The sequence below is a fragment of the Hyperolius riggenbachi genome, chromosome 5, assembly GCF_040937935.1.
Source record: "Hyperolius riggenbachi isolate aHypRig1 chromosome 5, aHypRig1.pri, whole genome shotgun sequence".
Classification (NCBI taxonomy): domain Eukaryota; kingdom Metazoa; phylum Chordata; class Amphibia; order Anura; family Hyperoliidae; genus Hyperolius; species Hyperolius riggenbachi.
The window spans coordinates 48,531,369-48,543,359 of NC_090650.1; the positions used below are offsets into that span (position 1 = coordinate 48,531,369).

Below are 11,991 nucleotides of genomic sequence, written 5' to 3' on the forward strand. Positions count from 1 at the left end.
GTAAAGACCAAAGCAATTATATCAGAGTTTTCAATCTTTTTTCTCATAATTGGGGGTATATTGAATACACAGGTGCGGTACATTGGTCATATTTATACAATCAAACAGAAAAATTATAACTCTTGAATTGAAATTTGTAAAAATTGTAAGGTGTGTGGCCACTATATATATATATATATATATATATATATATATATATATATATATATATATTTAAAAAACCCACTCAAATACAAAAAAAGTTCGATTTTTCTGTGCAACCAATCATTTTTATTGAATCACCGTAAAATCAAATCATTTTATTGTATCGTGTGTGGTCACCTTAAAGTGATCCCGAGGTGAATATAAACTGATGAGATAAACAATTGTACTTATCCTCCTACTCCTAAAAATGACCTTTTTTAGACATCCCAGGATTTTATTTTATATTTAAACATTTAGAAAGTAGATTGAATGTTTTGTTGTCTCTGCTCAGTTGCAGTCTATTAAGTGTCCCTAAATGAAAAAACATGAACTAAAATTGACCCTTTTGTCTCTCCCTCTGCTCTCAGAAATATGTAGAAAAAGATTATATGTAGAAAATATGTAGAAAAATAAAATATGTAGAAAAAAATTGCATATCAGTGATACTATATTCCTGACAAGCTCCTGACAGGACAGAAGCTGTCACTTCCATCCTTAAAAATTAACTCTTTCAGGTAGCAAAATAAAACAAGTAAAACACCCTGGTTATTAATATGTTTTGTACTGTACATACACATGTTTATCTCATCATGTCACATGTTGGGTACAAATGAAACCCAGCATTTCTTCTTTGCTCTAATAGATTATTTACAGCATATTATATACAACCAGAATTTTTTTTTATTAGAACAGCATTCAAAGGGTTGCACACAGGACTTAAGGTGACCATACACTTATAGATTTGCAGCAGATTCGTCCATCACATAGATTTCTGTCAGATGCCTGTCAAGTCGAATCTATCTGATGTGTGCCACACACTAGGAACAGATTTCCAATAGATTTCAGAATGAAATCTTGGAAAATCAATCTAAATGCATTATTGGACCATTAGATCCAATGCAACTCTATGGGCTATCGATCTGCTGCCAGCAGCAGATAGACCTAGATTTTCCATCCTGTCAGATAGATCAAATCGATCGAAATCGGCCAAAAATAGATCGAATGTGGAATTTGATAGAATCGATTTCTGATCGATCGATGGCTGAAATCGACCAGTGTATGGGCCCCTTTAGAAGTTCCTTGCCAGCAAAGCTGGACGCATCCGAATTGCAGATAATGTTATCTTGTATTTAATTGTATCAAGTGAGGAATGTAAATAAACACTTCTCTGACACTGCAGGCTCTGCTGAACAAAGTCAGACAATCAGAAAGCATTTCTGCTTATGTTAGAACATGAATAAAGCAGTTATAAATAAAATGCCAAGTCAGCTCTCAGAGCAAAAAAAAAAAAAGTGTACTTTTGGGAACTTGTAATTTCTAAATGAATAATAATTATTTTGCACAAAAGTAAATATGATAACCGTATGGCATATAAAAAGTAGGAAGACATGTTTTTATTGAATATTATGTCAGGGTTTTATACCGCTTTAAGCCAACCAATATTAAGTGGACGTAAATGTACCTATACATCCCCGGGGAACATGAGCTATGGGGGACACTAGACAAACACTAGCTAGGACAGCAGCCTGGCACAAGCTGCTGTAGATTAGTCTTCCGTTTCCTCGCTGAAGTCCTATGCAGTGTGCATTGTCCAGGCTGTCACTGTGTTACAAAGTATGCACCCTGCTATAAACTGTGCAGTCACTGCTGGCCACTCCGTATTGGTGCCTTGAAGAGCCCTCATTATTCCTGGCTGACACCATGATTTGTGCCCATTGTCCTCCCAACAAGCCCCTGCCTGGCTGCCTTCTCTCTTCTTGACCTCCCACTTGTGTTAGGAAGAGGCAGCAGCTGGGCGGCCCATTAGCTGCTACCTGTGTGACTGAGGGAGGGAGGGGGGCGTCAGCCCAGCACATGTAGGTGTTTACGGGGTCTGGGAGGGGAGCCTGGAGCTCCCTGATTGGCTGCCTGGCTGAGGGTAAAGGCACGCGTCTCTGGATGTTCTTATAAAAGTCCTCGCGTGCCTGTCTACTGCAGCGAGTCCCCCGACTTGGGAGCACCAGGGAGCCCGAACATTCTGCCAGGCAGCAGCAGCACCACCATGGACACTGTGCTGGAGCAGTTCACAGGGCTGGAGTCCTTCCCCTCCCCGTACTTTGACGATGAAGACTTCTTCACCGACCAGTCCTCCAGGGACCACCTGGACGCTGAGGACTTCCTGGAGGACGATGTGGACTTCTTGACTGGTCAGATCCAGGACTATTACAAGGACAGCCGCCTCCTCCAGGGGGAAGACTACTGCGACCCCGGCAACTTCTCCTTCTCGTCCTCCTCCTCGGGGGGCTTCCCCTATGACTGCGGGGAGGGGGGCTGCGACCTGTCGCCGGGCATGAAGGGTGGCAGCTGTGGACCTGTGAAGCGCAGGAGGAGGATCAGGTCTGATGCGGAGATGCAGCAGCTCAGGCAGGCGGCCAACGTGCGGGAGCGCAGGAGGATGCAGTCCATCAATGATGCCTTCGAGGGGCTGCGGTCGCACATCCCCACCCTACCTTACGAGAAGAGGCTCTCCAAGGTGGACACCCTGCGCCTGGCCATCGGCTACATCAACTTCCTCAGCGAGCTGGTGCAGTCCGACCTCCCCCTGAGGAACCCCAATACCGAGAGCGCCTTGCAGCCCAAGAAGGTCATCATCTGCCACAGAGGAACAAGTGAGTGCTCACCTGGGGACACTGGGGTGGAGGGGGGCGACCTAATGCTGTCCAGGTGCTAGAGAACTGCAGGTCACGTGATTCGGTTATAGGGACACTAGAGTAGGATGAAGACATCCGAAACTCTTTAGATCTAGATTTAGAAAAGTTCTAAAAGTTCCATCAGGAGGGGACAAGGGGAAAATAAAGTCAAGTTTTTGGAGTCTCAATGTGATTGTAGACTAAGGAGCACTTGACAGGAGATTCATTTTTTGAGGAACTACAAGTCCCAGCAACAGGTGAGCGAGCCTAGAAATAACTGCTGGGGCAGCTGCTGCCGCTAGCAGGAGTTTAGTTTGACATTGGAGCCGACCCAATTCCCTTTTTTCTCCTAAGTTTTCTCCTAGGAGATACTTTGTATCTTCTGTTTAAAATAACATTTGCACTCTGCAATTAAACAAGTATCAAAAAGTAGGGAAAAAGTCATTTCAAAATCATTCGAAGTATTTTCTTGCTTGCTGGTGGCTAAAAGGCATTTATTTATACTGGTAAAATATTACCTAGGAGAGAATGTAGAAAAAAATAATTGGATTGGGCACATAGAGCCTGAACTGTCTGCAAGTGTCACACTTTGGGACACTGAAGAGGTAGAGTGAGATTGCAGAAAAAAACGGGTACATTTGGCTAGTTCTACAGCTGCTGGGGAATCATTCACAAGTCCCAACATGAATACAAAATACATAATAGGAACATTTGGGAGTTGTTACAAAACTTTTTGCTTTATAGCTGCTGAGTTATCACAGGTCCACAGCACAGGTAGAAGAACAGGGAGATCCAGCATACCTTCCATCTTAGGGAACACCTTCTAGGTACTAGAATGAGTCTAAAGGTGCGTACACACATGCGACTATAGTCGTTTGTAACGATCGTTCCCCGATCTTTACCAACGACGATCGTTACAAAAAACGAACCAACGACTATTAAGGCAAACGACGAACGAGGCAAATCGCTACAAAACAAAGTTCTGTCTTGGCGGATTTTTACCACCGACGATCGTTAGCAAAAGTGGCCCATCGTTGGAAACGATCGTTCGTACCAGGCTGGACATGCGCATTTCACTTTTTCTCCAAGGAACTTTACAATTTTATGCGCAGGCGCATTAAGTGCTTTTACGTGGTGTAACGTTCGTTCTAACGATGTGATCGTTACATACTTTTTACAACTAACTTTACTTCGGTCGTTCTTTCGTCAATTAAAAGATCGTTCGTCGTTGACAACGAACGATCGTTGTCGCATGTGTGTACGTAGCATTACTATGAGATAAGCTCAGGATGAGCTTGGGTGTGTTGCACAACTGGAAGAACCACCAAAAGCTGATGCGTAGAATTAGCTGGGTGGAATCAAATAAACCCAGAACTATAAATTAGTGGTTCAGAATTTTGGCCATGTTTTTGTGCCAGAGAACTATGAAACTCCTGGAAAAATTAGATAAGGGACTTTAGTTGGAGTTTAGTAGGTGTTAACATGCAACTATATACTGGGGTTTTACTACTAGTCCCAATATAATGTCACACCTGGGCACCTTGAGAGGTATGCAGGACTTGTAGCTACTAGGGACTGTGGGCCAGCATCACATCTGCCTGGAAGCTCAGAATAGGAGCTGTAGTTCTTTAGATTTTGGTGAGGTTACTTCCCAGCAGAGGTTTAACCAGGACATTGGAGCCCTCTCTCTTCAGCAGCTCCAGTTCAGAGTTAGGGCATTTTCCAATAGAAGCTTTTACTTTGTAGGTCATTGATTGTTAGTTGCTTACCTGGTTTCCTTTAGGATGCCGAGTACCATAAAGATGGATTTGGATAATATTAATTTAGAAACATAGTGACTCATATTTTAGTTGCTGAATCTGGACCTATATTGGAAGGTTGTGAATTGCAACTATTTCTTATCACTGCTGTAGTTCCACTGAAGTTCTAAGAAAGCTAGGAGGGTTCTAGCTGTTGTGCTTCTACCAGCCAGACAGCCACACCATAGTCTTTAAAGGCATGTTGGGTGTAGTAGTTCTCCGGTTATTATGACAAAGCACCCTTGCTGGGTCTTCCACCCTACCCTATCTTTATATCAGATGTCTTCATCCCTTCTGCCAGTACAACCACTACAGAACAAATTAGTTTTAACAATCAATGATTCCAATTGTGTCAAGTTGTGTGTTTGCCTGAAGCTAGTGTCGTCCACACGGCAAATCAGTGCAGCTCGTGTGACTTGCCACAGATTATTATAGGGCAGGAGAGTCTCCAAAACCCCTCTCTTTGTAGTCAGAGAGTTCTTGGCTTGTGTGACAACTACCCTGACAAAGAAGAGCGGGCAACAATGGGGGGACATGAATGAAAGTTGGGAAGTCCTTGGCTATTGACATTGATCTGCCATTCATGTAACAATCCCTGGAGGTGCCAACATATGCTTGTAAAAAAATAAAGTAGCAGAACAGGAGTTAATGAAGAATAAAGGAGTTAATGAAGAATAAAGCAGAGCAACAATCCTCCGATAGGAGGAGACACCAAATCTCTTCTATCCCTCTGAAATGCACCACCGATTGTAAACTAGCAGTAGAAGGGAACACTGATAAATACATTTCTGGGTTATTTACTAAAACAGGGAAACCAAAGTTAAGTTGCCCACTAATGACACAAGAGAAAGAGGGTGACTTGGCACCTTAAAAAGAAAGCAAAGAGGAAACTGGAGCCCAAGTAGCGCAATATGCTCAATATGGAACAAAGTATGGTAAAGAAATAAGATACTCACAAAGGTAGGTTGTATGAGGGGCAACCAACCACTTGATGCAGATGGAGATGCACATACACGACTCCAAAGCCACAGGACCAAATAGCATCCTTCCAAAGAAGTGGAAAAAGCACAGCAAGGGTGCCCATAGGTATATAAAATTAAGTTAAAAGCAACTAAAATAACAAAAATAAGAGTTGGCTCATCTCAATGACAACTTCATATAGCCATGACATTTATGATGTACAAGCAATGCGTTTCGCAGGTTTAAGCCCACTTCCTCAGGCCAATTGTAGTTCCGCAGGAATCTGTTAAGATGAACAATGAGGCGCTACAATCTTGATTGTACAATCTTACCAAATCTATGTAGTAGAAGAATCAACTGAGTGGGTACTTTAGGTAGTCCCTCAAACTACATAGAAGTGGAAAGATTGTACAGTTAAGATTGTATCATTAATGGGAACCTTTAGAAACATTCAGAAGATTTCAATGTATAAAAAAAAAACAGAATTTTGAACCCGTGGGAGAATAATTGTCTAGAGATGGTCCGTGAGATTTCAATAATTATTTGAGTTATGGAAGAATATTCGCATTAACAAACAACCTCCATACAGATAGTGTCCTGTTGGGATTCAAACCCAAGACGTGGGCGCTGCAGTAGCCAACTTGACTACGCAGGGCCTTATTCAATTCACCTTTTCTCCTAAGTTTTCTCCGAGGTTATATTTTCACACCTTATCAATAAAAACACCCTTTAAGCCACCAGCAAGCAAGAAAATAATTTTGACAGTACTTTTCACCTACTTTTGGGTACTGTTTCAGTTGCAGAGTGCTGAAGAGTAATTATAAACAGAATTAAAAAAAATGGTCTGCATAGTGGGCTCATCCAAACAGCAGATAACATCCCATGCATTGGGCAGGAGGAGGAACAGCCAAAGGCTCCCCACAACAACCAAAATACTCTCAGGGCTGGTGCACACCGAGCAGATTTTGTTGCGTTTTTACAGCCGCTTGCGGCTGTGGATACGGTTGGTTAATGTATACCAATGGGCTGGTGCACACCAGAGCGGGAGGCGTTTTGCTGAAACGCATACTCCCGGGCTGCAGCATTTTTTGGATTTCAGAGGTGTTTCTGCCTCCAATGTAAAGGAAAGGAAAAACGCAAACCGCTCTGAAAAACGCCAGTTCAGATCGGTTTTGCCGGCGTTTTTGTTACAGAAGCTGTTCAGTAACAGTTTTACTGTAACAATATATGAAATCTACTACACAAAAAACGCTACCCAAAACCGCAAAATGCTAGCTGAAATGCTTCATAAAAATAAGAAAAAGCGTTTCAAAAACCGCTAGCGTTTTGCAGATCTGCTAGCGGGTTTTGGTGTGCACCAGGCCATACTGCCCATTGCGAGTTGATTGTGTTTTGACAGAGGTGGGCAGCACCTGTACAGACATCGGACTATCAGCTGAGTTGGTCAAGATCGATCATCTCAGCTGTCAAAAGTTTGATGTCTGTGTGCACCTATCAGCAAGAGCTACACGGGGTGACTAATCCCTTGCTGGGAAGAGATTGAACTGCTTGTGGACAGCTTCTCATGAGCAGTGAAATCTGTTCCTAACAAGAGATTAAAGTCTCCCGTGTAGCCCAGGGCTCGGGATCTGTCCTCACCAGCTGTGACTGGAAAGCAGTATGTAATGTCCTCAATGCACCACAATGCAGCGCATGGCAGAGAAGAGACACAGTCTAAAGGGGAACTCAGGATTCATTCAACAAACATGACCCCCAAAATGATATCAGTTTGTGCAATTCAACTTAGATAGCTGTTTCTCTAGTTTACAGTCTGCTTTGAAAGTTTGATATATATATATATATATATATATATATATATATATATATATATATATATATATATATATTTCTTTTTCTTGTGAAAACTGTATCCTGTAAGGTATTCTGCAGCAAAACATGTCGATTTTTTTTTTCTTATTTGCAAAGTTTGGTTCCATATTAAACAAGAGTTTAGTAGGAGTTTTGACCGGAAGTAGGAAACTTGGCCGCCGGAGATGCCACTGGAGTTTGGGCACCGCTATAGGCGCCCATAGAAATATCGGCTACTGTGGGAAATTTTGGCACCCCCAGGCCTCTTTCACAGTAGGACGTTGTGTTTTGTTGCGACGTTAAAGTCACAACGCAAATTACAACGCAACGCCCCAAAAAAAAGTCGCAACGCAACTTAATGCCCTGTTATCGTCGCATACAGTAGAGCATACAGGCAATGAAAAGTATGCTTCCAAGTCATTACTGAGCATGTGCAAACAGTCCAACGCACCTAATAATGTGTATAACACACAGCATGCAGCACTTTCTAATAACGCTACACGTTGCACACAATCGCAACGTGTGCACTGTGAATGTCGCACAGACTTAGTATTACTGTGCGTTAGTCTGCATTAAAAAATTTTCTAATGTGCGATTTTAACGTTGCACTGGGAAAGAGGCCTCAGCCAAATTTCATGATATTTGTATGGGCACCTATGGCGGGGCCCAAACTTTTGCAGTGCCCAATATTTTGCGCTTTCGTGGGGGGTTTACGGCAAGGAGTTGGACGCTTAAGGTTAGTCGTGCAGGAGGAGTGCTTAAGGTTAAGCATCAGAGGGGTGGTGGTTAAGATTAGGTATGGGGGAAGGACTGTTAAAGTTAGGAGGGTTCTTTGTGAGAATAGGGTTAAGTTTAGATGTAGTAAAATATCAGCTTAATTATCAGTTATTTTATTATCGTATTTTGAAAATAGCGCCTACATTTACAGATGTCTTTTGCATGTATACTTTTTGACCACCCCCTGCTGTGTTTACAATGATAAGTGGTGTAGTGACTTTGTATGAGAACTTATATAGAAGCATGTGGTCAGTTTGGTCAGGTGATAGATTTGTAAAGCCCTGGTTTTCCAGTCAGAACTTATATGCTAAAGGTGCGTACACACATGCGACTATAGTCGTTTGTAACGATCGTTCCCCGATCTTTACCAACGACGATCGTTACAAAAAACGAACCAACGACTATTAAGGCAAACGACGAACGAGGCAAATCGCTACAAAACAAAGTTCTGTCTTGGCGGATTTTTACCACCGACGATCGTTAGCAAAAGTGGTACATCGTTGGAAACGATCGTTCGTACCAGGCTGGACATGCGCATTTCACTTTTTCTCCAAGGAACTTTACAATTTTATGCGCAGGCGCATTAAGTGCTTTTACGTGGTGTAACGTTCGTTCTAACGATGTGATCGTTACACACTTTTTACAACTAACTTTACTTCGGTCGTTCTTTCGTCAATTAAAAGATCGTTCGTCGTTGACAACGAACGATCGTTGTCGCATGTGTGTACGTAGCATTAGGCAGTAAGCGATCACAGCCAATGAGGACTTTACAAATCTGTCAGCTGATCAAACTGATCACATTTCTCCATGAGTTCTGCTAAACCCTAGCAACACTAATAAAAAGCTATTTCTTCATTTCAAACAGGGCAAACCACTCCTTCTAGTATCTTGCTCTGTTATTACTGGAGATTCTTATCAAACAATCTTGATATCGTTTACAATCATTCAAGGGACATGAAGTTGTACAACATACCATGCTAGATAGTAGATGAGAGAAAAATAGCTGTTATATAAAAAATAGCTGTTGTAGGTGACAATTATTATTGGGTATTTATAAGCAAGCTTTCGTGGACACTCAGTTCTCTTCCTCTGTTAATATAATCATGCCTGAGCAAGAGACCTCTTTGTTCTTGAAAGCTTGCCCATGGCTTTGCATCAAATGCTAATCTCTACCTACCATTAAAATGCAGGTTAGCCCCTTTAGCTATATGGTGATTTAAAGGGGAGATCTGTAGATGAATAAATCATTTTATACATTTTCTACTGTGTGAGGGCCGGTGCACACCAAAAACCGATAGCAGATCCGCAAAACGCTAGCGGTTTTTGAAACACTTTTTCTTATTTTTATGAAGCGTTTCAGCTAGCGTTTTGCAGTTTTGGGTAGTGTTTTTAGTGTGGCATATTTCATATATTGTTACAGTAAAGCTGTTACTGAACAGCTTCTGTAACAAAAACGCCTGCAAAGCCGCTCTGAACTGGCGTTTTTCAGAGCGGTTTGCGTTTTTCCTATACTTTACATTGGAGGCAGAAACGCATCCTAAATCCCAAAAATGCTACAGCCCAGGAGTATGCGTTTCTGCAAAACGCCTCCCACTCTGGTGTGCACCACCCCATTGAAATACATTACCCAAGCGTATACACAGCCGCAAGCGGATCTGAAAACGCTAAAAAACCCACTCGGTGTGCACCAGGCCTCAGAGCCGTTTCAGACGGTTGGTTGCCTGCACCCATTCCTCATTGCTTACCGCCGGGTTCCTCCGCATTGAGATGTATGTAAGCAATTATCTCAATGTGTTAAACGCTGATTGCACACGTACCGCAGTCCATGAATTTTTCCATAGTGCTGTATGTAGCTTCTAGCATCGGTGGTGTTCATAGTGTATGCCCCTAGAAGCCCAAATTGCAATGCAACAACAAATCAATGGGAAACAGTGGCAAAAGCTTTTATGTTCCGTGGCAGAAAAGCGTTTGAGCATGCTGCCGGCAGATAGCCGTGAGAACCGGCCCTGAGGTAATGCAGTGTACTGTATATAACTAGGATTATGCAGATTTTGTATGCAAATTTATGTAGCTTGAAAATGGGCCAATTGAATTTTACCTCAGCAGAATTTAATTGGTTCATTTTCAAGCTGCATACATTTGCATACAAAATTTGCATAATGCTGCATCAGCTCAAAATTATTTGCATCTCATTGACCATTCCCGATATATAACACACTTGGACCGTGGAGTCTCAGCACAAATTTACATACATTTGTAAACTCAGAAATATTTGCATCTCTTTGCTCATCCCTAGTGCTGAGATGATTCCCCTCATTCTGGGCTACAATGTTACATCTACCTCTAGCAGGGCCGGATTTACCATAAGGCACTGTAGGCACTTGCCTACAGGCACCTGATGATGGAAAGGCAGCTCACTTCTCTCCCCTAGTGCCTCCCTCCCTCCTTCCCTATGCATAGTCCTGAGCGTAAAATAGAGGTTACCCACCCAGCTCTCAGCATTCCAGTGACCAGATCTCCCTTCAGTCAGGGTCCTCTATCTACTTAATACTGACAGTATCTCTGGCTACCTAATGCTAAGTGACACCTGTAGCTACGTTTGACAGGCAAGTAAGTAAGGGAGTAGTGACAGCTGGGACAGCCAGCACACTTGCAGTGCAGTTTGGCGGCCGGGGGTATGTAGGTTCATGGAGGGCCAGGGTGCCAGGACATCTGTGGCTATAGACTCCTGCAATGTAAATCTAGGCCTGACCTCTAGCAGTTACCAGGAACTCACCTGATCTCTGTTTCTCCCCCGCAGGATCCCCCTCTCCCAGCGATCCGGACTACGGACTGCCCCCGCTGGCCGGCCACTCCCTCTCATGGACTGATGAGAAGCAGCTCCGGGACCAGAACATTGTCCGAACGACGAAAGTCTGGACCCCGGAAGACCCCCGAAAACTAAACAAATCATCACTGAACAATATTGAGAACGAGCCGCCCCTCACCCTGTGTCTGGAGATCTGATTGCGCACTTTGCTTATGTTTGTGTATATATGTCTATGTGTGTGTATATATTCTGTACATAGCTCGCACCGTGCAATGTAATTTATCATATCTGTACAAATCCAATGGCAATCAAAGTAATATTTATCTATTTATTACAACTTCTTTACGTGAGGCTGGAAATTGAAATGTGTAATTTATGCTTAATTTAATATTTTGATATATGCAAAAAAATGTTTAAAACACTTGTTGATAATTTTGAGAAATAATTTATTTTTAATATTTTCTTTTTTCAATAAACATTGTTTTATATGGTATGTCAGTGCTTGTTGGAATTAAGTGGGTGGAGTTGCAGTGGTCATTTGGTTGTGGGAGGGGACTATGATGGTCACATAGTTATGCGAGGGGACTATAAAGGTCACATGGTTATAGGAGGAGACTATGGTGGTCACATAGTCATGGGAGGGGAGAATGGTGGTCACAAACCTATGGGAGGGGACTCTGATGGTCACATGGTTATGGAAGAGGACTATGTTGGCCACTTGGTTATGGGAGGGGTCTATGGTGGTCACATGATTATGAAAGGGGACTATTGTGGTCAAATAGTTATGCGAGGGGACTATGTTGGTCACATGGTTATGGGAGGGGACTATGGTGGTAACATAGTTATAGAAGGGGACTATGGTGGTAACATAGTTATAGAAGGGGACTATGGTGGTAACATAGTTACAGGCGGTGTAGTAGGGTGGTCACCAACTTATGGGTGGGGA

At 42.6% G+C, this 11,991-nt stretch overlaps 1 protein-coding gene across 1 annotated transcript; it reads left to right on the plus strand.

Annotated features, from left to right (window-relative positions):
* The first annotated feature begins 2,188 nt into the window (after positions 1 to 2,188).
* Positions 2,189 to 11,242, plus strand: PTF1A (pancreas associated transcription factor 1a). The gene is made up of 2 exons (XM_068238582.1): positions 2,189 to 2,831; positions 11,037 to 11,242. Exons 1-2 carry the CDS (start codon positions 2,225 to 2,227, stop codon positions 11,240 to 11,242), a joined length of 813 nt encoding a protein of 270 aa, XP_068094683.1. The 5' UTR covers positions 2,189 to 2,224.
* Positions 11,243 to 11,991: the final 749 nt, after the last annotated feature.

Bases quoted from the DNA above. Each gene is read 5' to 3' on its own strand.
- PTF1A (XM_068238582.1), top strand. From the start codon at position 2,225: ATGGACACTGTGCTGGAGCAGTTCACAGGGCTGGAGTCCTTCCCCTCC. The intron at 2,832-11,036 runs GTGAGTGCTCAC...TCTCCCCCGCAG, and splicing joins CATCTGCCACAGAGGAACAA to GATCCCCCTCTCCCAGCGAT.